This window comes from Parasteatoda tepidariorum, chromosome 3 (genome assembly GCF_982258835.1).
Source record: "Parasteatoda tepidariorum strain Cologne lab strain chromosome 3, Ptep-v5.0, whole genome shotgun sequence".
Classification (NCBI taxonomy): Eukaryota; Metazoa; Arthropoda; class Arachnida; order Araneae; family Theridiidae; genus Parasteatoda; species Parasteatoda tepidariorum.
This window is the reverse complement of record NC_141757.1, coordinates 64,825,927-64,852,835: the sequence shown is the minus strand read 5'-3', so window position 1 is coordinate 64,852,835 and position 26,909 is coordinate 64,825,927. Positions and strand designations below refer to the sequence as shown.

The window sequence follows — 26,909 nt, the reverse complement described above, 5'->3', positions numbered from 1 at the left end:
TTAAATCTATTATGAATTTTCTTTCAAAAAGTTAAAAAATAAAATGATTTTTTAACCTTAATTTCATGTATACATTGAAAATTTTAAATTGATCAATGTAAAAATTTAACCTGAGATATCTATATTTTTTCGCTTTAAAAATATCTCTTTTTATTTGAAAATGCTTTCATAGATTAAAAAGTTTGCTTTTCTATTACAACCTGATAATATTCCAACAAATAAAAGAAAACATTCGTTTAAAGATCTTATGTTTCTGAGACTTTATTGTTAACTTTATATGCAAACAAATACTATAATCTCTTTGCATTAAAAATGCATCTTTGTTTTTTTTTTTTTTTATTACTGAAAGACATTTGGAAGTCACATTGTTCATTATTTTGTAACACACAATAAGATCTTGAGTTATTTGTCAGTTTTTTTAGTAAGATTTATATTAAGAAACAAATTTAAAGTAATTTTTAGATTCTTTTACAAAAATATATAGGAATATAAATAAATCTTCTGTTTGAGTATCATTTTGTTGGCAGAACAATCACTTTGTCATAATTTCAACAATTTTTTCTTGGCATTTTAACAATGACAAGTAAACTTGATACTTTTTGTCATGGAACCTGGAAAAAAAAAACAAGTATCACTGACAGTTTGTTAAATACACGTATTGAATTAAATTGTTGTATCAATCAAAAAATTATGTGGATTTTAGACAGCATTCAAAATCATTGGTGGTCTTCAGGTCTAAAACACAGAATTGCCACATAAAAAATGAACAAAATAGTTGCTGTTAGTAGCCTAAAGCATGAAAATAGCAAAAATATGAGTAAAATTTTATTAAATGTCTTAATTGTCATATACCATGATCCATTTAGTCAAGTTGGTGGCAAATATGATAATTTTTATATAAACGTTAGTGTTCTCTAGCACTAAGTTTTTATGTGAAAAAAATTAGTATATTTGCAGAAAATTAAAAACTTTTAATTATTAGAATTCATAAAAAAAAAAACATACTTTTTCTAAAAATTTTTCCCTTTTATCAGTAATTGATTTAGCAAATACAGGGCTGATTGTGCTCCGGAAAAAATCCGGATTTTTCGCTAACCGTGATCCGGAAGTTTCCGGAGATCGAAGGTTCAAACGTTTAAAAAAATCATTGATCACAAAAGTTTCCGGAAATCAAAATTTCAAAGTTGGAACTTAAAAACACAGTTTATTTTATTTGTTTGTAAGGGAGAGCCTGATACTTTATAAGTTTAAATTCAAGATTAATATTCATTTTTTATCAGTAAACAGTTATTATAATAAACTCAAGATAGAAAGACATATTTGTAAATTTCAATTACTTCTCCAGGTCATCATAGGTATGTGTAAAATTTTAAATATATTTTAAGTAAACTAAGAAATATTAAGAAAAAGGAAAAACCTTGTTTAAATTTTTTTCAAATTTTTCGATTTAAACTTTTTTTTTACTCAAGAAATTTTCCGTAATTTTAACTTGGGCTCACAATCATCCCTGCAAATATCATTATATAGTGATTTAGCAAATATCTATTATGAGTGATTTATCTAATTCGAAATTCACACATCGTAATAGCGTATTAAAAATGGGATTTTTTAAAAACTGTGCGAAATTTTGCACGATTATAAAGTAGTAATAACCATTGAAAAGGCGATCGAGAAATGAAATAGGCTTACAATGAAATCTGTGCAAATTGAACGAATTAAAAAGTGATCACTCAATTTTGCAATTCAAAATTTAAATTTTTTTTTATTCTTTAAGAAAAAAAATTCAGTGTGATCAGAAGTTCTGGTGGGATGCAGGTTTTCAACCCAATTTATGCTAAAAAAAAGTTTTGAGCTTTACAAAAAACAGATTTCAATCATTTCTTACTTTTTATCTTCAATATTGGGTTTTATAACTGTGGCAGCACCACACATAGAAGACATAGCTGACAAGACCGAAGGATAGTATTTAGCAGCACTTGCAGCTAAGATTGCAGAACCAACTATTACAGGCTCAGAGTTTAATGGAATTATTACTGGTAATCCTGAAAATAAATATTTCATTTAATATAGATTGAGAAATATATACCATCTTTGTAAAAAAAATAAAATCATTGATACATAATATACTATAGTGAACACAATAAAATGCTATAGTGAACCATCAGTGGCCTAAGCAATTTGCTTTATAAATTATTAACTAACTTTCTCTTGTCTTTTTGTCTCTTTTCAAAGAAAATTGCTTATATCGACCTTCTTCCTATAACAAATTTTTTAATCAAAATGCTTAATAACTTTCAAAATATTCCCTATATAATGAAGTGGTTGTTACTCTATAACAAAAATTTGCTAGAAAATTCTAGACGTTTATCTTTTTGATTTTCGTCATTTTTGGAAGTTTTAAGATGTTTATCCTACATGTTTTCCATTATTTTTGAAAAAAGATGTAATTCAAATCGTTGGTATCGTCAGATGAGTTAGACTGTAAATGTAGAAAGTAAATTTTTCTATAGTCATTAAATTTTACAGCAAAGTCTACATCCACAGTTCCTGTCTTAATGAAATAAAGTTTTAAATTTTACTACAAAAATTACTATTATATTTTTTAACTAATAATTTTTTTTTTATGGTCAATTTCATCACATAAGCATTGTTGAACTAGTAGATTTCAAAAGCTTATAACTCAGTTTAAAAAAATCAAGCTAATTGTAGAAACTAATTTATGTGAAAATATATCTTGGTTTCATAATACTCACTCCAAATTTTAGAAATTGAAATATTAAAAACTAGCTTATAACCCACACCAGTTTTTAATTTTTAAAACCAGTATATTAGTATTAAAGTCAGTTTTAATTTGTAAAAGTTCTACTTAACTAATGAAAGTTTCTTAAAACTAGAGTAAGTGCTTGTGGAACCAATATTTATTTTTTCAAAAATTATTTAATCTGCGTTTTTTTAACTGAGATCAAGGCTTTTTATCTTGTTCCTCAACAAACACATAATATAATGAGAGGTTACTGTATTTCCTATATACCTGTAATGTCAGCATGCATTTGAACATATAATTTATTCTTTGAGAGACCACCACAGACAAACAGAGATTTGATCGTGTGTCCACTATTTTCAAGAGCACTGATTATATGCCTAGTGCTATACTGAAAAAAAATTCTAATTTTATACTTTGAACTAAAAACATAATTATAAAGTACCTACAGAATTTAAATGCGACAATTTTAGTTTCCAATTGTTGAATGCATCCACTCTAAGGACCAGACTTAAATAAAATACAAAACTTTCAGCGGACACAAAATCTCAAAAAACTTTCTGAAAGCAATTGATTAACTCTTGTAACTAGTTTCAATCCTTAAAACTAACTAGTAAGAAAAACAAAAAAGCTGAGAAGAGAAATCTTAAAATGTTATGCACAAAAACACTTTTTAAATGATTGAAAAAATAAATGAACTTTAAGCAATATAAAAAGTGTATGTTAGGAAGTATTTGTCCACAGAATGTTATCAACGTTTGAATAAAAATATCGGTGCTAGATTTGATTTATTTAAATAAATTGTGTGAATATGAATCTCAATGTGTGATTTTTAAATCATGTGAATCTTATCTGCAAACTTATTTATCAGTAATATACATATTTTATAATAAATAATTGAAACATAAGATTTGGAGACGAAAGATTTTGTCTTATTAGAAGAACGTTTCTTTTTTAAATTAAGTGCAATCGTAGTTTCTTTCTATTTTTAACGTAATAAGTAGTTTTAAAAGATTTTTTTTCTATGTTTAACTGTTTTGGTTAGAAAAGATTTAAATTTTTCAATGATAAAAAATAAGAACTTTATTTTTAACACAGTCCGAACAGAAGAGGGAAGTGTTTCATTTGTATTTTTACTCACACTAAATTTATGTTGGGCTGTGGATGTCATAAATATTTTGAATATCATAGAATCCTTCTGCAAGTTTCGCCCCTCCTATAACTGTCGTGATCATTCATTTTCTTTACTGAAGGTTGAAGGCACTAAAGAATCCACATTTGTTACTATTGTAACTAGTGAATGAAATACTTATTCTTCCTGGTTGCACCTGGAATAAGGTGACCTAATGTGGGAAGGGAGGGGGGCACATGTATTTCAATATATTGCACTGGTAGAATTCCAAACATAACAGAGGGGAAATCACACAGGTATTTTATCCTAAAAATGTATTAAATATATGTGAAAACAAAAAATCATGCAATAATATGCTACTTTAAAGTGCAATGTTTAATTTAATTGCATAAAATAATAAAAGAGCCTCATAATTTAATTGCCAGGTAATTAAAAGCGTCAGTTACAGAGGGGACAAAGAAAATTTGACATGCACTGTTATTTCCGCTATATTCTGTGATTTGGAACATCCTAAACATTATTTGTAATTTTTTTTTAATTATCACATTTCAAGGTAAAATAAATTATTATAAGAATTTTTAAATTGCTTACACATTTTTATTAACTTCAAAAAATGCAGTGTAACAGAGGGGACATTTTGCAAATTTGGCAAATAGTTACAGGAAAATATGCCATTTAATTAAACATTTCACCTTAAAGTACCATATTACTGCACAATTTTTTGTTTTCACATATATTTAATAAATTTTTTATGATAAAATAAATATTCAGCCCTTATGGTTAGAGACAGAAATTAAAATTTTCAAATACTCTTTTTCTATCAAAGTATAATCCTCACAGTAAAAAACTCAAAATGAAAATTGAATTATATTTTTATCATGAAAAATGGTGACACAACGCAGAGATGAAGAAAAGAGCTTTATATACACATTCTACAAGACAGCTGTTTAGCCCAACTAAATACACTTTCACAGCATCAGGAAGGGAGAAGGAAGCACATCGATTTGTATGTCTCTACCTAGTGCTGTGCTTTGCTCATGCAAAAAATATTCTTTCAATTCTATATTTCTTTATTATTTACATTTGTACTGTAAGCAATAAAATCCTTCAAAGAAATTAATGTTATTTCTTAGTTATATACATAAAAAAAGTTTTAAATTATTACTTATATTTGTAACTGTATACAAATCTATTCAACACATATATTTTCTACATATTCAAAATAAGGTTTATCTTACCGACAATGCTTGAACAGTAGCAATATACTGCATTATTAAATCATTAACTTCACTTGATAAAGTTAGACCACATATCTGAAAATTGTAAACTATTTAAAAAGTGCAAATAAAGCTATTTAAATAACATATCACACAAACTTAAAAAACAAACTTTGTTTTCAAAGTTAACTAAACAATGTTATTTGAAATGAAAAAAAAATTTAATGAGTAGCTAAGTACAATGCTTAAAGTAAATTAATTTATTACTTCAAAATTTAAAGCATTGGGGAAAATTTAAGTAGACATTCTTCATACTGAATCACCTTTTTCTTGAAAAAAAAATGGAGGAAATCAAATTGCTATAAGTATGTAGACAGGTTACAATTAAAAAAAAAAACAGAACAATAATTATATAAATAATCTCTTTATGTATCAACCTTGAACCAGGCAGGGATTGCTTTCTAGACCAGCAAAACAGTTTTTTTCTACATCATTTAATGATGAAACATTAATCTAAATAATTTTTACACAAATATATAGTTGAATAGTTAATTAAAAAAGTATTTAAAATGTAAAATATTTCTTAAAAAAAATCCTGATCTATCATACAAATGCCTATTATAAAAAATTTTAGGTACTTTTCAACATATAGAACTAACTCTCAATATTCTGCATCTAAATTTTTAGTAGCACTAACATTATAAAATAAAATTCTTTAGGTTCAGAAAACTAAATTTATAAATAAAAAATGTGCTAGTTTCAACAATGAGAAAAAATAAAAGCGTTTAAATAGTATCATTAAGTGAAATATTTCCAATCAACCATCTTTTTTTTATCAGGATAGTTAAATTATACAAAATAACAACAAAACTACATTTGTATTGTGCTAACTGTTTCATGTTTCACTCCCTGTGAGTGCTTTTATTTCCTTTTATTTATCATAATATGTAAACTCAATTTTGTAGTCACTGATATTGACTAAGAGGTCAAAAGAGACTTTTAATTTTTTTGTTTCTTGCCTAAATGTTTTTTTAAAATAAAAAAAAACTACTAAAAATGCATATTTTAAAATCTAATTTATGATATGATAAAGAAAGATATTTGAAGAGAGAACAATGGATAGAATTCATTGAAGATCGATGACAACAAAATATTTTACTTTTATACAGAAAATTATAGCTGCCTATTTCATTGTTCTTTACATCTACAGGCAGTTATCAACACTACATGGGCAAAAAGAAGGAACACAAAAGATAGTTCTAATACCTAACCTGTTTGCCATGTGAATCATGAAAAATCTATAAAAAATATATTTTTGTTTGCTCAACTTTGCTTTTTTTTAAAATCTACATTAATTTGCAGAAAAAGGATATGAACTTTTACAATTATTTAATACAAAACTTTTAAATAGCATGCCTATATAGTAACCCTGACTATGAATGCTTCTTGATGTAACAAATGAAAAAAGAATGAAGGGGAAAAGAAAGCAAATAAATTAATTGGCTGATTAGTAAATTAAGGAAGGAATGAGTTAGTGAATGAGCAAATTAGTAAATTGGCATACTAATGAAAGGAAGAAACAATTTCCAAATAAAAACTTAATTTTTTAAACCTTAAACTTGTGGTTCTTCAGTCGACGACACTTTTAATGTTTAGAAAATGCTTTTTAGACTCAAGTTTGGCGAAACAGGATCTGGGCATTGGCTCTCAACATTTAATATTTTTTACTGTCTAGTTCTTGTTCACTTACAATTATTGAATTCGTTATTTACTTTTGAAACTTTATTTTTTACATTTTTGAAATGAGAATTTAAAATTATGAAGTTCTATTATCACTACACTTATTAATTTTATTTATAATTTTTTTAATTGCAGTGATATAAAAAATTATATTAAGTTTAAGCCATAATGATATATTTTTATGTTAGTTTTTAAGTTAATGTTTCTTCCTTACATTCAAGTTTAAAAAAAAATATAGTTTAAAATCCAAATATATTTATTTATATCATGAAATATTATCATTGACGCTACTGTCCTATTTTTTAATATCAGATACTATTTCCAAAGCACATAATATGTCTCCTGGCTTAAGCACACAATATGATAAATGTAAGAGTTGCATTTACTTTTATCTCTCATTTATAATCAGCCATACTTTTACAGCGTCACTGTGATTAATAATTTAATGAAAACAAAAGACAAAACATTTAGAACCAAGGAAGAATCATTTACCATTCCTTTCAGATTGGGATTTGCAATAGGAGATCTATTTCCATGATAATCAGGATAGACATGGAAATCGGATGTTAGAAAAGCTAAGGATTTAAGTTGTTTCTCTTTGGTTAACTTTATGGCTAGGTCATTTAGCAAATCAGTTATATGTCTGCAAACAAATATGTTATAATTGTAACGTCATTTGGTATTTAAAAAAAGTAAAAAATTTTTCCCAGTAATTTATCTGGATTCATTTTCTAAAAGAATATGATGGTTAAAATAAATCTACACAATGGCAGAAAGAAGTGTTTAAATAATAAAAAATCAAAACATTTAGTCTAACAAAAAGAAATTTGGTGTTAAGTACCATAACATAGAATGATATATATAAATATATATATACTAGGGGGCTAAACCCCCTGTTTGCTGCTGCTTATCAACCCACAATGATTGCTTCCCCTTAATTGTCGTTTCTTGGTAGAAAACAGTTTTTCTACTAAAGTTAAAATTATTTACTCAACATATATATACTAAAAGGAATTCTATTTGCTTATGCTTGTGCCTCCACTTCCCTAATCCAAATATTATTATCTATTAATATTATAAATATTTAGATCTATAGGTGAACAGAAGAGTAATTTTATATTAACAGAAGTGACAAATTGATGCGTTCATAACCGAAATTTAATATTTTTGCTTACCAAACGGACAAATACATTAAATACCATTTTTGCTTGCATTTCATCATGCATGAAGCTGATCATTAAGTTCTAAATCATTTATCAGATCTCTTTAACTGTAATTTATAATAGTATATTAATGTTATTTACACAAAAACAAAATTTATAAATGGTTAATAAGATTAGACCACCTTTCTAAATAACATTATGTTAAAAAATATAGCGCATAATTACTTCATAATAAAAATAAAAAAAGCAACAATTCTCTTAACTTTAAACTCATGAATTAAAAGCGTAATAATAGCAGTACAGGAAAATAACATTAAATTAGGGATACAAAAATATTTATAGAAAAACAATAACTTTACGACTTTTATTAATTTTATGCTGATGACAATCAAAACAATTCGGAAATAAATGAGGGAAAAACTGGATCCTACCACGTGATTTTCTGTCCATTAAAAAATACACCTACAACAATGGAAAACTGCGACACCATCGTTAGACATACTCAAAATAAAATAAAAATCACAACAAGCTTTAGCTGGTAAGCTTAGTTATAACATTTATGCAGGCAATATTAGTAAAAGTTAGTACCTTTTCACATGCGTTCTCAATTCACTCTCTTCTTATATCATATATATATATATATATATATATATATATATATATATATATATATATATATATATATATATATATATATATATATATATATATATGTATATATATATAAAATTTATTTCTCACAGAATTTCAGTTTTTTAAATGAATAAAAAATCATTTCAATACTTGAAATTAGATTTTTTACCTTTCAATCTATACGTTCTCGGCATTACATACAAGGTAGTTCAAATGTTATTCAAGGGGAAGTTGATTTATAAAAGATAAAAATTATCTATAAGCTTACCTAAATGTATATACTCAGAGGGTAAATGCTACAATTTATGAATGTTTATTTACGAATTAAAATTCATTATTAAATAAATAATTGAAATTATAATAAATTAATTGTATAAGTATTCAAGCTAGAATTTTTAGAATTTTTTAAATAAAAAAATTAAGTTAATTACAAAAATAAATAACAAGCGCACTTGCATTGCATTTAGGTGAACAGAACAAAAAAAAAAAAAAAAAAAAAAAAAAAAAAAAAAAAAAAAAAAAGCATTTTTAAACTGAAACTAATTGTTTACATTATTAAATTAAGCTATTAATTTTATCAAATGGCATGAATCTACTACAAATTTCCAGTTTAAAAACATTCATCTAAATTTAATTATCCTGTTAAAAATATTATGGCATGAGTAGTTTGTTAAATTAATATATGTTTTACAATATGAAATAACACTATTCAATCAGGAATAAAATACATTAAAAGAAAAGAAAAATTAAATTTTTCTATATTACCTGCCATCATTATGAAGAACGATTTGCTCTTTTAGAGCAGCCGATGCTGGGTGAGAGTTGATGACATGATCTAGCTGTTTATAATAAAACAGTTTGTATTTATTTTGAAAAAAGATCAAATTGTGCAAAAAAAAAATAACATTTAAAGTATTTTCTTGAATAAAAAGAAAAAGTGATTTTGTATCTTCATGGCATGCAGATTACATTTTTAAAATACAATTATTAAAATAATTATTAAACCTATACACTTATAAACCCATACACAAATGCAATTATTAAAAAATACAATTATTAAACCAATACACTTGCACTAACACATTATATAGGAAATGATAAGTACTAAAATAGACAAATTAGCAAGGTTTACATCAGCCACAATAGTATTTATAATGGATTTAAAATGCAGCAGCGATTTGAAACAATTAATTAAAACATTTTTAGGGGAGTACATTTCGACAGAAGCTTGTTTCTAGATGAAAAGCAAAATGTACATAATTATCTTCCGCAGTTGTAGTTTTTATTTCTGGTATTTTAAGTTAATTTTTGCATCATTCTTTTTACTGTTTTCCAAAAGGAAAAAAGAAAAAAAAAACACACACACACAGAAAACCTGTAGTTTCTTTTTTAAATAAATTTTTGCATGTAAAGAGAGATGCTCCAGTTTTCAGTATATATACCAATTTTTACCATCTTAGAAACATTTAAAGTGACCTGTATAATATATAGTAAATTGCATATTTTGTAAAGGATTGGATTGGAAACGACAGTGGAAATCTACTTAGTAATATTCTTCACTTATGGCAATAAAATAAAACAATGTAATAAATTAGAAAATATTAAAAAAATAAAGTAAAAAATTATTTGGGATACTTTCAGGCCTTGGAATAAAAAACAGAACTATTCCCTCAATGCACCCACATCTGTTACTTTATTACTTAAAAACACAGAAAAACTTTAAATTATGATCTGTTATTTTTATGATTCAATGTAATGTTTTGTTTGATATAATGTAACTTAAATGTTGTTGAAATTTTAGACAGAAATGCCCACATTACCTTTGGCATTAGTTTAAAATCATTTAACATGGGAACAAATTGTTTAAATAATTAGCTATTTTATATTTTTCAGATTAAATATCAATGGAAAAAAGATAAATCTAAATAGAAAAAAAAACTTGAAAAGAATAATTTTTCTGTAAAAATCGTATTAATCAAAATTACATGGAATACACTTTACACTTTCGTATAAATCTAAATTAAAATTGATAATAATTTTTTCTTAACTTCCTCTATAAATAATGGTTATAAATAAATTATAATGATTATAATTGAATTATAATGATTATAAATAAAAAAGCCATCTTTTAAGTAGTGCATCCTGAATTTATGTCTCTAACAATAAAAATAACCAAGTTTGAATAACTTTCCAAACAACAGAAATATTTTTAAAATTATTCTTATAATGAAGTGCATTCTTATAAATTATTGTGAAAGTTATGTTACTTACACAATACATTATGAATGAATTTAATCTCAAGATCTAAATAATTTGAAAGAAATTATTTCTCGAACATGAAAAAACAAAGAGAAATTTTAAAACAACCTTTAAAGAAACAATGCATGAAAACTATCAATTTAAACAAGAAAATACATTAGAAAATAAAAGCAACACATTAAAATAAAAAAGCTAATGAAAAATTGCATTAAAAAATCATGTGTTGCTGGTAACTATGCAAGTGAAGTAATTTAGTTGATAATGAGCACAAGTACTGATCAAACAGTGCCCGTTTCTCCTACACATTTAAGTTTTTAAGAAAAAATTTTTTTGCAACAACCTTTCTCTTATGAGGTTAAAATCAATTCAATGTTATCATACAATTAAAATAGTTTCCCTATCTAAAATATTATTTTTTTTAATTAAAAGAATATTCTGAGAAATATAAGAAATAAGGTTTTATATACAAAAATGAAGAAACTTACTAGAGCTCCGGCAGCACTTTGACCAGCTTCACTACACCAATATCCAGGTATCATTGCCGAAAAATAAGGACCCCACACTCCTGAAGTAAATAACTGTGTTTTGTTGACCTAGATAAGGAAAAATGTATTTAAAAAATGATTTTTCAATAATGCGCTGTCTTTTCAAAGCAAATTTTGTAATACATTCATAAACCTTCATATGACAAGTAGATGTACCACATATTAGAGCAAGACGCTGTTCAATATTTCCCATATCAATAGTACTTGAACAAGAAAGCACACCTAAAAGAAATAAATGATTATTTAAAGAGTACAATTTTTAATAAAATTATAATAAATCACAGCATATTTTTTTGTCTGTAAAAACCTTACAGATAAGATTTTTGTCTTAGTTCATATACTTCATATTTAAAAGATCATTTGTATTAAAGATAGTAAGATGTAATTATAACTCACATGAGACTTAGCCAAGAAAAATTATTCTGGTCAAAACATGAAAAACATTAGAGAGAGTAATATACAGCTTTAATATAAATACATTTACATTCCTCTATATTAACTATTATTTCATATAATCAAATCTCAAATTTATATCATATAATCAAATCTCAAATTTATCATGAAATTATATTTGTTGCAGGTATATTTTAGCAATATAATTTTCATTACAGTATAAAAGTATTTCATTTCAAAAAATTACCTAGACCACCAGCATGTGCATCAATAATTGATATAGAAACTGGAGTACCAGTTTTTAGACCCAAGCTTTTGGCTGCATCTTCATTTAAACCTTGTCCACATAATTGTCCTGGTTCTAATACCTCAGAACCTGTAATTTTAATAACCAAATTATATACATATATACACATACAGGGGTAATTGGGAGCCCAACTCAAAAATTTCTTAAGTAAAATAATTAACGATGCATTTTAAAAAATTAATGTCTTTATAAATTTAAATCATTGATATTTTCAAAACATGAGATTCTAAATAAATTATATGCAGCATAATTTAATTGTATAATTACGTATAAGTTTACTTTTATCTCTAATCTCATTTATTATTCTACCAGAAGAAATATTTACAAATGAAAGACATGCCAAGCATGAATTCTAGTTCTAATATTTTTAAATAAAATATACAAGAATTTAAATACATAAATGTGATCGATGATTTCTTGAAACTTCTGAACCTTGGACTTCCGGATAGCAATTAGTGAAAAATCTGGAAATCAGGATTTTTTCCGAAGCACAATCATCTCTGTATATATATATATATATATATATATATATATATATGTCATGTTACGTCTTTAAAGGCTAGATAATTGAAGAGACTTAGGCTGCTTCTGTTAAAAAGGCATTTTATTTCGTTAGATGGAGTATTGCAAACATTATGCGTGGGATATTTACATCAGGTTTCCCCCTTTGCAGGGATTGTTGGAATTGGCCCAGCTTTATCTAGCCATTGAAAATATGGAAAAGACGCTCAATTTTGCCTGTCCTGAGCTTTTAAAGTGAGATTCTGAGAGGGCGTGGTTGCAAGTATTTTCTTATCTGAATGAAACGTCATTCAATTTATAAAATTTAAAGGTTTTGATTCGCTAAAAGTATCTCGCCACTCTGACGGTGGGAACTTTCTGGGACTATCTTCATCGTCGAATTATAGCCCATTAACTTCAGAAAATAATCTTTTATCTGGCCTTATCTGGTTCATCTTGACTTTTTATGGCTCTTTGTGAGAGACCGACTTCTACATCTTAAACTTGATAAGAAACATATGTTTTAAGCTTACCAGTTAATATAGAATGACTCGTATGAGAAATTCTATATTACATATATATATATATATATATATGGTACGTTGCTGCCATGTGCACGTGTCGTATGAGTGGGGCCACAGGAACACTGGTCCAAGAAAAATAAAGAGTCCTGGATTCTTCACAGCTAATCATTTATTTGTCACCATTCAACAAAAAAAACATCTTCATTGGAAAGAGGAGCACTGGATCACCTCGTGTATTTCCTATCCGAGAACACGTGTCTCCTTCTCTGCATGCTCGGCTGGTTATATCTCAAAAATAAATATATATATATAAAATTTGTTATATCCTAATTACCAGATTCGCATAAGATGCGCAACCTTAGTAATTTGCAGACAATCATAAAGTTCAGAAAAACGAGCACGCAGAGAAGGAAAGAGAATCTTACAAAATTTCTCGATCACCAACACAGAGCGTAAAAACACTTCGAATACTTGAATGATAGCGTCCATCCGGGGAACCGGCTTGGCGTAACACTCGGTTGTAGTTAAGATAAACTAGGTGCAAGGCACCGTTAAAATTAATGCTTTTAAATTTAGAGGAGAGCCAAACTGTATCAAATTTGGGTGGATTGTGATAGCATCATCACAATATATATATATATATATATATATATATATATATATATTATTTACATATAATAATCCTTTAAATACTAGTTATTCATAAAAAAGGTTAAAATATAAAGGAAAAAATCCTGGCTACAGTATACAAAAACAAAGTAAAGCTTGCATCTTTGCAGAAGGATGAGAATAACAATTTTAATAAAAATAAATTAATTAAATAAATTAAGCATATGCCTATAACTGATATTAAGAATATTCAAAGTGCCGTAATTTCTTGTAATATCAGTGCAGTAATTTCTTGTAACCCAGTTAGATAATTAAAAGTGTGTTTCATAAAAATAATAACTCCTAAAAATTATGCATTGTTATTTTTATGAAAATAATGAAAAATAAATACACTTGCTAGTATTGTTACTTTCTTCATTAGTAATATTTGGGATAGTTACAAGAAAAATTACTTATTTTTGCACTAAAAATAAACCATAAGTTGCTTTCTGACATTCTTATTTAAAAAATTTTAGTTTATTTAAAATTAGAAAGGCTCTACATGTCTTGTACTTCAAATTACAATGACATTCATCTACAATAAATCCTAATCAACAATTTCTTTCTTTATAGGTTAAAAAAAAAACTATCCTAATCAACAATTTCTTTCTTCATAGGTTAAAAAAAAACTAAGTTCTTTTGGAATTCTAATCTGAAAATAAAATTTTTTAATGTATCAAAATTATTTAAGGAGACAAAAGAAAAAAGTGATGTACGTGAATGTGAAGGAGAGTATAACAAGATGTTACTCTAATTACGTAAAAATGAAATACATTAGAAAATTATCTATCCATAAGAATATGAACTCGCAAATATGATATACAAAAAATGATAGTCAGTTTGTTTATAATATGAGCACAGGGATTGAATGAATTTGCTATTTAAACCTGTGTTGGTAGAAATTAAAAGATATAAAACCTATAATTTACAAAAATAATTAAAAAATGTTTTAAAATGAAGGAATTTTTCCTTACACTAGAAAATTTATTGAAGATAAAAATGAATGAACTTTATTGATGATTAAAGTTTGTGTCTTTCTATAGCAGTAGTTTTTAGTGTAGTTAACACATGCACAACAAATTTCCAATAACAATTTAGTGGCAACTACTGGCAAAATCAGTGCTGTTTTTTTAAGTAAATAAAAACATTCACTAAATTTCTCACTGATAATAGATATTATTTGGTAGTGACTTTTTAAAAATAAATGCTCAGATTGCAGTCTTATCATACTTGTTAAGACTGAATACTGTTGATTGAACATATGTTTTTACAATTTGAAAATAATTTTTAATATCATTGAAAATAATTTTAATTCGAAAACAAAATTTGGATCATCAAATTAATGTAGAGTTAAATAAAAGCAAGTTAAATAAATCTGATAATACATTCTTATCAAATAACTGTTTTACCAATTTTGTTATAGTTCATATCAAGCAAATCACTGAGACCAATTTCATGGAAAAAATCATCTTGCCAACCTTCCTTCACTAAATCTCCAGCGAGGTAAGTCCATTTACATACCAAGGAACATAATGATCTAAAATATAATTATCAAAATAATTCAGTAATTTTTAAAAATAAAATATACTATTCAAAACAATTTAACCTACTGACGATTCTGCACGAAAAAAGTCCTATTTTAACCTTTAGTCTTCTGTGCACAGTAAAACCTATTTTTCACGTTATTAGATAGAGAAATAGTGTGCAGGGGAGAAACTTTTGCCTTTTTGCAAAACTGCCAGTGAGTTAAACAAACACAAGTAAGAGTTTTAAAAAGATGAATTGTTTACTTATGTGTTAACAACAACAAAATACAGTCTACTCTCACCAAGTCAAACTTTAAAACCAAGGAAATCTGAATTCTGTCTGCACTTGCTATTCTTATAATATATAAAACTTAATTTTTACTTAATTCTTATCTGAAGAATTTTTCATGTTATAAAATACGTTTCTTTAATTAAAAAAAATTTAAATGTTTTAATTTCCTGTCTTGATTTTAGCCACAGTAGCCAACAAAATACAAATGGCCTGATAAAAATGCTAAATTGCATTTTTTATTAATAATTGTAAGATTCACATTATTATTCCAGAAACAAAACTTGTAAAAATAAAGCTCTTATCTCTAAATTACTACAATAAAGTTATGGTCATCAAAACAAGGTATCATATAAAACATTAAAAAAATTTTAAAAAATTGAAACCAAGCTGAGATAGAAAGTTTTACATATAATATATGCAGAAAAATAATAAATATTTTTGATATTTAAATGATAATGAAACAATGATAACATAAGAGAAAAAAACATAAATTATGCAACTTAGATAATAACTTCGAATAAAAGAAAGCTTCTTTTGAACTACCTATTATGTAGTAGAACAGGGAAATAGAAAAAGGTTGAGATAAAGATCTATAAAAATATAGGTATAAAATATTTTTTTAAGAAGTCAGAATCATTTGAAATCAAAAATAGTTTCAGTGACATATGTAAAGAGGGGGTTTGGATGTGTCTTTAAGTTTATAGAGCGGTGGTTTGACAGTAACTTAATTTTTATTATAAAAATAATCAATTATTGTGTTGTGAAAAATTTTCAACATTAAACATAAATTGAATAATACCTCTGAAAACTACCAGTTGCTTTCCAAGTGAGGTAATCTGGTAAATCAAAAAAATAACCGACCTTGGACCACTGAAGTGGCATATTCTGAAAATTCAATGAAAAAATTATTTTAATGTTTCTAATATACTTAAAGAATAAGATCAATGCTTTAAGAATCAGTGAAACAAAGTTCTTAAAAAGTTAAACAAAGCTTTTTTCTTTTTTAAAAAAAATCTTTATAACTAACAACTTATTATTTATTGAACTCTTGCAAAAAGAACAAAGATTACAGGCAAGCAACTTATCAAAATTATTTCACTGAACAAACTGTGATTTTTGTGTTAACTAGTAAATATACCATTCTTAAAGTATGATGATATAGAAAAACATCAACAAAATAATATTGTGGCTTTTTACAACAAAAGATATCAGGTAAATTATTATTCTCGATTAGATATACATTTTCATAATACTGCATATGACAATTAATTTTTTGCATAAATTTATTTAAATGAACTTGTTTAAATTATGTGAATCCACAGTTTTTGATCCATGCTTTAATTAAAAAAAAGTAAAAAAGAAATGGTTAATAAATGATTTAATCATTTAATGATTTATTTTCAATAAAAGAAACTAAAGCAAGAAATTATTCCACAAAGATTGCACATGATTATAAAAAAAAACAACAGCTCAGGATTAAACATTTCCATAAAGAATTACTTAATGAAGTATCTTAAGCAACCATAAATAAAAATTACCTTCTTAATCCACAAAATTTTTGGAATTTCCATTTCCGGTGATATTTTACCCCCGACAAATTGTAACACTTTATGGCATGAATTGTTAATAATGTTGGCTTCATCTATAGCCCTATGATCCATCCAAAGGATAATATTGAGATCAGGATTTCCTTAAAAAATTAAAGAAAAAAAAAACAGAGTTGTAAAAAATTAAAATCAAAGCAAATTACATTCTAGTTTTACTAAAATAAAATTGTCACATATTTATCACCTCAGTACATAATATAAGCAACACAATTTTGGTACAACTAAAACAAAAGAAGATGAAATTGAACCACAGAAACCATTACAAAAGTATTTTAAATGGACTTATGCTTACATTGTACACATTTGTTAGTACAGTACAGAACCCGTTATCTGGAAATCAGAAAACCGGAAAACCAAAAAACAGGAACGAAATTCGATAAATTTTCCCGCCATTAAAAAAAAATTTTTTTTTTCTTCTCCTCATAAGATTTTATTTTTCTTTCTTTTTGGAAAGATGTTTACCTTACTATCATTTTGGAAATAATCATTAGTGTATTACTTCGTTTTTTCTTCTTTTTAAGCTTGTTTCCTAATATTACTTTTTTTAGTTGGGTTTAACAATAAAAAAAACGGCTTTTTGTAGCGAATCGGAAAACCAGAAAAATCAGTTACCCGGAATAGCGATGGTCCTGATCGTTCCGGATAATTGGTTCCCTACAGTAGTTACAGAAATCAGTGAAGACAAGTTTCTTACAATGTGGAAAAAAAACAGAAAGAAAAAAAAACATGGAAAACTGCAACAGAAGAAATAGGTTTCTTCCAATCAAGTAGAAGAAACTATATTTCAAAAACAAATGACAAATATTACAATTTTTTAAGCAGTTTATAATTGAAATCTAAGTCAAATAATAGCATTAATTTTCAGGCTATTTAACATATTGTTTATAAGTATATGAAAACTAAAAAACAACAAATGGAAGAATAAATTCAATGAATTCCTTAAGAAATTAAAAAAAAAAGAAGAAATAGTGCTTCAATATTTTACACAAATCAGAACAGACCTTAAAAGTAAAATCATATTTTATTTATAAAGAACTGTAAAAATATCCTAATCAAGTCTAATTTCTGCTACCATATAAAATTGGGAGCTTGCAAGATTCTGTATTTGAAAAATTCCAATAAAGCAAAGTTGCAAGACCAAAACTATACCAAAAAAAAAAAAAAAATCAGATTCAATCATAAATCTACTAGGTATAGGAATTCTACAATTTTACACTTGGTTTTTAAAAACTCGATAATTCAACACTCTATTTTGACACACAAATTCTGAGTTGTGCTATTAAGTAATCTTCTTTATGCGGTTAATTTTTGATGATTAAATCACAAATTCACTAGGCCATGTTGTTGAGTCTTCCTACAGTTATCCCGATGCATTTTTTCATGGTATTAAAATCTTGATATTTTTAATAAAATATTGTTACAACATACAAACTTTGAAATGAAATTAAAGTCACTTTTGACAGGCTAGATTTCACTATAAATTAGATTGATTTTTGAATTGTTTTAATAGCAGTTGTTATCAATTTTTACAAAGTTTTTCATAACTTGATGTCTTTAAAGCAACATTATTATGACACATGAAATTTGAATTAAGTATTAGAGAATCTACATTTTAATGCAGCACTCTGTGCGCTATATGATATTATTTTCTGATTCAAGTAATCGGTGCGGAATTTTTTAAAATCTAAATGCTCCCAATAGTATCCCGGCACATGCATTTGAGTAATCATTTTGTGACAATCTCAATTTACAGCAATTTTATTCTAAATTTTCACATATCTTACTATCACATCTTTAGCAGTTATTGGTACATAATTAGGCATAGTTAAGATTGACTTGTTTAGGTATGCCAACATTAAGTTATGTGAATTTCTGCACCTTACCTCTAATTTAACAATGATTTCGCTTATTTTTTTGAAAAAAATATTAATTGAAATAAAAAAAATTTGAGTTTTTAGGAGTTTTCTGGATTTTAAAAATCCAGATTTTTGAAATTATTCTGTACTAAATTAAAATACTCCATACTAACCATAGATGTTATGATACATTATAAATGGAATTCACATTTACATAAACTCAAGAACACACTAAAACTCACTCTTAAATAATATGATACATAAATTTTAATATTCCAGTTCAAACAAAAATAAATAACAGGAAAGTAGTTATTCTTTTAAGAGTTGATATGGAAAAACTTTTAAACTCTTGTACTATATTTAACTCAATTTGTTTTGAATTTAATTATTATTCCTATGAAGAAAGATGTTATCAGGGTGCCAATTTATGTTGGGATGATGATAGGCAGGTGCTGTAGGAGGGTGTAGGGCATTGACAAGTTGAAGAATTGATGTTGAAATCAGGAGATGATGAAAATAATACTTGAACTGGATTAGAATTAATAAAAAAGGCTTTTATTTAGTAGTATATTTGCAGAGCTCGAGTTACAAAATATATTATCTATAAGAATTTCAGTTGAATCAGTTTTGCATAGTAATATTAAAATAGGTCAGGCCATGGGAGACAATCCCCACGACCTGCCTTATCAAAAGCCAAATTAAAAAGTACATGTAATTTGTTCCCGACGGACACAGAAGCATTGGTAGGAGATCCAAAATTGGCGGTCTATTAAAATATTACATAGCCAAAACAAAGCCAACCAGCCTATCAATATTGGGTTTAAAATAATACCTTGGCGATCACGAGTCGCCAACAAATTTATGTGAATTATTACAACCATGCAACCAAAACATTTAGCCGTTGGAAAATTAGAATAAAAAGTTATAAATAGATTTTTGTTTTCGATTAAAGGCGACAGTGAATATATAAGTCTGCATTAGTAATGAAATAAAAAAAGTATCCGTTACATTGATCTGGAAGAGAAGAAATAAATATTTTATGTTTGTTTTAAAAAGATTAAGTTTGTGATTTATTTTAAATGTAATTCTATTAATAAAAAAATCAGCTTAAGTAATGAAAGATATTTTAAAAGATAGAAAATAAATATGTGTATGCCAATTGTGGCATCACATATATCCCCGCTGAACACAGAAAAAAAATATGTATATATATAGATTTTTTTTTTTTTTAAATTAATGGATCTCCCCCATGTTACAAAAAAAATTTTATGCATTGAAACATAATATATTCAAGAAACAAGATAATCATATACACCTATGTAAAATTAAATATCAAAGTAAAATTACTATTCAAAAAATTTTTCGACATACAGTCATTTTTTTTCTTCAAAAATATACTTTCAATATTCATGTTATTAAATCCTTTGTTGATGTAAAATTTGCTGAGCATTGTCCTCACCTGGACAGGATATTCTAATCTCTCTCAAATTTGAGAAAACTATATCAGTAACAAATAACATAATTTGCAAAATCATTTCATTTTCCAAATATTTTCCTTATTATCTATACTTTTTTTTTTACATTGATATACATATACAATCCAAAATATTTAAACATATAAGTGCAATTTATCATATCATATTCTATATTTCTTATTATAACTTAATAAAATGTTTATTAGTATCAAATATTCAAATAATTATAAGTGTCAATACAATTCTTTAGTTTATTATTAAAAACATACTGAGCAGAGCATATCATTCAAAAAAATATGAGCTTTTATTTTAGCTCTAAACAAACAGTTGATCAGACTGTTATTTTATTTACCTAGGTTTAGTCATCCCTTTTTCATAAGGGGCAAAATTATCATCTCTTATATTTCAAGAGGCAAAATTTTCATCTCTTATATTTCAAGAGGTAAAATCATCTCTTTTATTTCAGAGGCAAAATTATCTAAAAATGCAGCATGTAAATCTATATTTTTATTTAAAAAAATTTTTTTTTAAACCTTTGAACTAACTAATATGATCTAGAAAGCATGTGATCAGGATTCCAACCTGAATTTTTGTGACACAATGTATTAACAATTATACTATCACAGCTATCTAGTATTAAATTCCAGGTAAAGTCATTTTATAGTTTTTTTTTTTTTTTTTTTTAACCCCATCAACTTCTGAATTAATGTTATAGCATGCCTATGATCAGGATTCCAACCTGAATTTTTGCATATTTGATGCATTGTATTATCATTTATACTATCATGGCAGTATATTATATTCAAGAAGATAAAAGTTATTTATTTATTTTATTTTTCACTGCATCTATAAAAATTCACTTCATTTTAATGAAGGAAAATATTATCACGTTATATATGAATGCTCAATTTTTCCTCTTTTGAATTTCATGTTTTATTTTTAGCTCAGTTGGACACTTATTTAATAAAAATTAAAAAATTAAAAAATATTTGACAATTGCATTGTTCAAATCAATAGAATTTCTTTTTTTTTTTTTTATATATATAATAAAGTTCCACAATTTATTTATGTTTTGATAAAACAAAATATTCGTGAGTAACTATTTGAATTAACCCTGTTGAATATGCACTTGCAATGAATAAAATGGCTTACTTATGTAAGAGAAAAACTATTTGTGATAAATATAATAGCTATTGCAAAATTAAAAAAAATATTAGATGAATTATTTATTACTATGTTCATTTTATTATAAAAATATCTCTATGTCACTTAATGAATTTTAATTACTTGGCGCCCTAGTAAGAAAATCACCATAAATCATTCTGCACAGATGCCTCCATGCAAAACAACAGCAACAATGAGACAGTTAATGAAATTTTTAATTAAAGAAAAAAATATAGAGGCTGAAATCTTTAATTTTCAAACACTCATACCAACCTAACTTCTAAAGGATTGGAATATCAGGCAAACATGGTTTCATAAGATAACACAAGTGTGTAATTGTGTGTTTATTATTCTACTTCATAATTCTTAAAAAAATCTGGGTGAAATTATGTTACACTACTATAAGTACTGATTAAGAATCACTTTGGGATAGCTTAATCCTTATAATACATTTTAATAACATGTTATTCCCTATTGTGTTTTTGTGTAGCTGTCAATATTTCATATTTAAGTATTGTTATCTTATTTGAAATTTTCAACATCTCAAAAAATTAGAGAGATAATTATTGATACTTATGATTACTTCAAAATAACTTAACTAGCTTGAAGCTAATTTAAATTGCAAAATTTAAGTGTGCATAAGGGTTTATAAAATATATCATTATTATTATCAGTATTATTTAAAATACATTTCTGGTTTAGTTTAAAAACATTTGTAAATCAACAACAATAATTTTAAAAATGCACTTGAAATAAATATATATATAGTATATCAATTTATGGCAAACAGTATAAAAGCAATTTCATTTTATTGTAATATTGCAATTCTTGATAATGATCAACCCAAAATATTAACGGTAACACATATAATGTTAAAATGACCATTTAAATCATACAACATTTAAATTCTTTATAAGAACCAATATATGATACGAAAATTTTAAGTTCTGTTATTCCAGATAGCAAAATTTGATTGCAGAAATTAATCTTTGAAAATAAATCTATAAATAAGTAGAATGTCAAACACCTCACGATCTGTAAATACAAGATACCTAAAGAAACTTCACATGCAAATCACACCTAACCAACACTATAATCATTTCTTGTTTTGCTTTGAAGAAATTGTCTGTTATATGAATACAAGAGTTGAAGATATTTTTCAAAATAACAAAGTTTGCTTACTGGCCAAGTCAGGTGCAAAAACACGAAAGCTCCCACAGCATCCATAAAACAAAACGCAAGAAAGTCCGAAAACACTCTTTCTAATTTACCAAAAACATTTTCTTTGAAAACCTAAGTATATTTGAATCATTCTGATCAGACGTTAAAATAGTTTAATTCAAGAGTTAGCAATTTAAATCTTAACTCAAATATCATTTTATAGAATAATAAACGTGAATAATAAAAAGCTCTTAAATGTTATTGCTATTCTTTAAAATCACTGAAAACATCGTTAATGTTCATTTTTAAAAAATGCAACACTCGAATAAAATATATAACACTCGATTTTTTTAATTTTTTTATATAGAAAATAAAATATGGAAAAATTTGATTTTACACATCACTTCTTTTGTATATTAATTAATTAAATCCTTATCACTGAAATAAAAATATAAACTAAATTATTCAAATCCTGTGAAAATATATTAGTTTCAGAATTTAAGTTAATTCCAACAATAATTCAATTTTCAATAAATTCTTCAACTGTATAAACATCACCAAAAGGCTAATAATAAAATCAAATATGCCGCTTAACTGGATAAATTACAAAATTTCAAGTTGTAATTAAATAAAATTAAAAATTTTCTATTATATTTTTTACTTCTAAAAAAAATTTTAAATTCAATTAAATGTTGTAAACATAAAATATAAATAATTGAAAGGATACGTAACGGATGACTGTTCGATGAAATCCTGATGAAAACGAAATCAAAAGCAAGACGAGAGTTGAAGGAAACACAAATTTAGTTTCTTCTTTATAATGAATCATAAATTAATAGATATTTCTTTCGAGTAGCGTAGGAGGGGGAATGTCGAACATCAGACGAAATAGAGCATCGTAAACCAAGCTTCATCCAATTCCATACGTTTTCGCAGCATTGCAAATTCACCGGCATTTTCCTCTAGTATGAAGTAGCCGTGAAGATAAAAAATTATGGATTTGAAGATCAGTAGATGCTTTAAAAGACTTGCGTTAATAACCCAATATCGTTCCTTGTAACTAGGCACCATTTTTATGAAGAAGGATTATTGAGTTAGAGTGCCAATAATGCTAAGATGTTATCAGGGTGCCAATTTATGTTGGGATGATGATAGGCAGGTGCTGTAGGAGGGTGTAGGGCATTGACAAGTTGAAGAATTGATGTTGAAATCAGGAGATGATGAAAATAATACTTGAACTGGATTAGAATTAATAAAAAAGGCTTTTATTTAGTAGTATATTTGCAGAGCTCGAGTTACAAAATATATTATCCATAAGAATTTCAGTTGAATCAGTTTTGCATAGTAATATTAAAATAGGTCAGGCCATGGGAGACAATCCCCACGACCTGCCTTATCAAAAGCCAAATTAAAAAGTACATGTAATTTGTTCCCGACGGACACAGAAGCATTGGTAGGAGATCCAAAATTGGCGGTCTATTAAAATATTACATAGCCAAAACAAAGCCAACCAGCCTATCAATATTGGGTTTAAAATAATACCTTGGCGATCACGAGTCGCCAACAAATTTATGTGAATTATTACAACCATGCAACCAAAACATTTAGCCGTTGGAAAATTAGAATAAAAAGTTATAAATAGATTTTTGTTTTCGATTAAAGGCGACAGTGAATATATAAGTCTGCATTAGTAATGAAATAAAAAAAGTATCCGTTACATTGATCTGGAAGAGAAGAAATAAATATTTTATGTTTGTTTTAAAAAGATTAAGTTTGTGATTTATTTTAAATGTAATTCTATTAATAAAAAAATCAGCTTAAGTAATGAAAGATATTTTAAAAGATAGAAAATAAATATGTGTATGCCAATTGTGGCATCACAATTCCTACAATACTTATTGCTAAACAATTATACTATTTGTTATTTTCAGCTTTTTTCATTTTGCCCAGTTTTTTAGGTTTTGTTCAGTTTTTTAGATTTTGCTCAGTTTTTTCTGATTACTTGCAAAATACTGGAAAAATAGGTCTTTCCCAGACAAAATGCCAACCATAATGCTGATATCAACAAGAATTCTCACTTTAGAATTTTTAAATAATTTGAATAATAAATAATTAATTTGAAGAAAAAAAATAATAAATGCAGAACACACAAGATTTTGCTCTACATTTTTATTGTTATAAATATTTATTCCAACACTTAAAATTATAAGACATAAATTTGCAAGAATACCAATTAACTCATTTCAAGCATAACAAATGCACAAAATAAATTTAGAAAAAGCTCTGTATGATTATTTCATAAACATGATGTACCTGTTTTACTTAAACTTAATGGCTTCATTTCCTTATCTAAAGCAACTAATGAGCAAGTGGCATCAAATCCTATACCTCTAATGACGCAAGGATCAATATCTTTTATGACTTGCTAAGGAAAAGAAAATTCTCTTTCAGTTCATATAGCAGATATAAGACACAAAAATTAGATTTTGTAAGGACACATTTACATAAGAAACATTACACAATTCAAAATTTTATTAATGTTACGCTAATAAAATTGTTTGTTATTTTGCATGTAAAATGTTTTAAAAAAAGTAAAACAAATAAATGAAATTTCATACATCATAAAACAAAAGAGGACACATTTATGCTGATTAAATAAAAAATTCCAAAATTAAAATCATGACTTAAATGCATCAGTAAAATCAATGAAAGCAAATATTTAATTTTCAATTGCTTGATATAGCAAATTTTTGGTCTATCAAGAAATAAATGCAAAATCTAAATTAAAAAGAAGCTTTTGGCTCTTTATAATTGAATTATTTACTTAATAATTTACATTTTAGAGAAAGATATAATTTATAAATTTAAACAATTGCAATATTAAATAGCAGATGTAAAATATAATGTATCGAAATTGAATTCCATTTGTTTTACTTCAGCACTTCAAAAACCTTCATCTCTGAAATGTATACCAACTTTAATAGACTGGACACAAAGATCCCATATATCATCAGCAGATTGTTCATACATGTCAACATATGGATTGCATGTTGTAATAGGCAAAGTAGCAATTTTAGCAACTGATCCATCAACTCTAACTAGTCCAGCTCGTACACTTTGAGTTCCCACATCAACACCAACAAAATATTCTGCTTTCATTTCTAATAAATAAAATATATAAGACATGAAATAAAAAAAAGAAATTAAACTTCAAAAAAATTTACATATAAATTTTAAAAAAAAGAAGAAATTCAGATGTGTTCGCTCAAAAATTGACAAAAAATGTATATTTAAAAGAAAGAAAAAAGTTTAGGACACATACTTTTGAAGGTAGATTCGTAAAATTTTATAAACGCTCAAGTAATGAACACGTTTATCATGAAACAAATATAATGAGATATCATTTTAGAAAGATAGATAGGAAGAAAAAAAACTAGAAAAAAAGAAAAAAAATTAAAAACAGATGTTTTGTTTTGTTGTGATACTGATTGATTATTTGATACGTTTCGGACTGCTTGTTTCTATAAAAGAGAAGGAGCTCTCAAAACATGATAAAAATTGTATATAGATGGCGTCTTTTTTCAGACAATCTCATTTACTGCAGTTAACTTCCGATTGCCGCAGAGAAACCGCAAAGCGCCGGGAGTGGACAATTACAGCCTCTCTTAATTTTTCTTATTATCAATCCTAACTTATTAGAAATGCTCTCCTAAAACCGAAAATCTTATTTTGTTTTCTGTCAAATGTTTTTTTTATGTAGTTATTTTAAAATTTAAATTGCTCAAAAAGGCCTCCGCAAGTGATGCAATCTGCTAAAGGCTATTTCAATGCTCCTTTAGTTATATCACTTACATCATATGAACATCCTTTGTAAATTATAAGTAAAAATTTTCTGAATTAAAGTTGCGGTTTTGGGAGTGTGTGCGAAATGAAAGAAAGATTTTAAAACTTCTAACTGCCTTATTTATCACTAAAATATCTGAAAAAATGATTATGCAGCTCTTC

At 26.1% G+C, this 26,909-nt stretch overlaps 1 protein-coding gene across 2 annotated transcripts; it reads right to left on the bottom strand.

Moving 5' to 3' along the window:
* Positions 1–319: 319 nt before the first annotated feature.
* LOC107442007 (FGGY carbohydrate kinase domain-containing protein) lies at positions 320–26,417 on the bottom strand. Of its 2 annotated transcripts, XM_021144367.4 has the most exons (15): positions 26,227–26,417; positions 25,881–26,065; positions 25,218–25,329; positions 17,180–17,331; positions 16,441–16,526; positions 15,233–15,360; positions 12,091–12,219; positions 11,584–11,672; positions 11,391–11,498; positions 9,412–9,485; positions 7,343–7,493; positions 5,132–5,206; positions 3,032–3,152; positions 1,886–2,042; positions 320–611 (listed from the first exon to the last, which is right to left on the bottom strand). In XM_021144367.4, exons 2-15 carry the CDS (start codon positions 26,061–26,063, stop codon positions 533–535), a joined length of 1,644 nt encoding a protein of 547 aa, XP_021000026.3. In that variant the 5' UTR covers positions 26,064–26,065; positions 26,227–26,417; the 3' UTR covers positions 320–532. The 2 variants fall into 2 exon arrangements, 1 of the variants encoding a protein (XP_021000026.3); XR_015432587.1 differs by lacking the exon at positions 3,032–3,152.
* Positions 26,418–26,909: the final 492 nt, after the last annotated feature.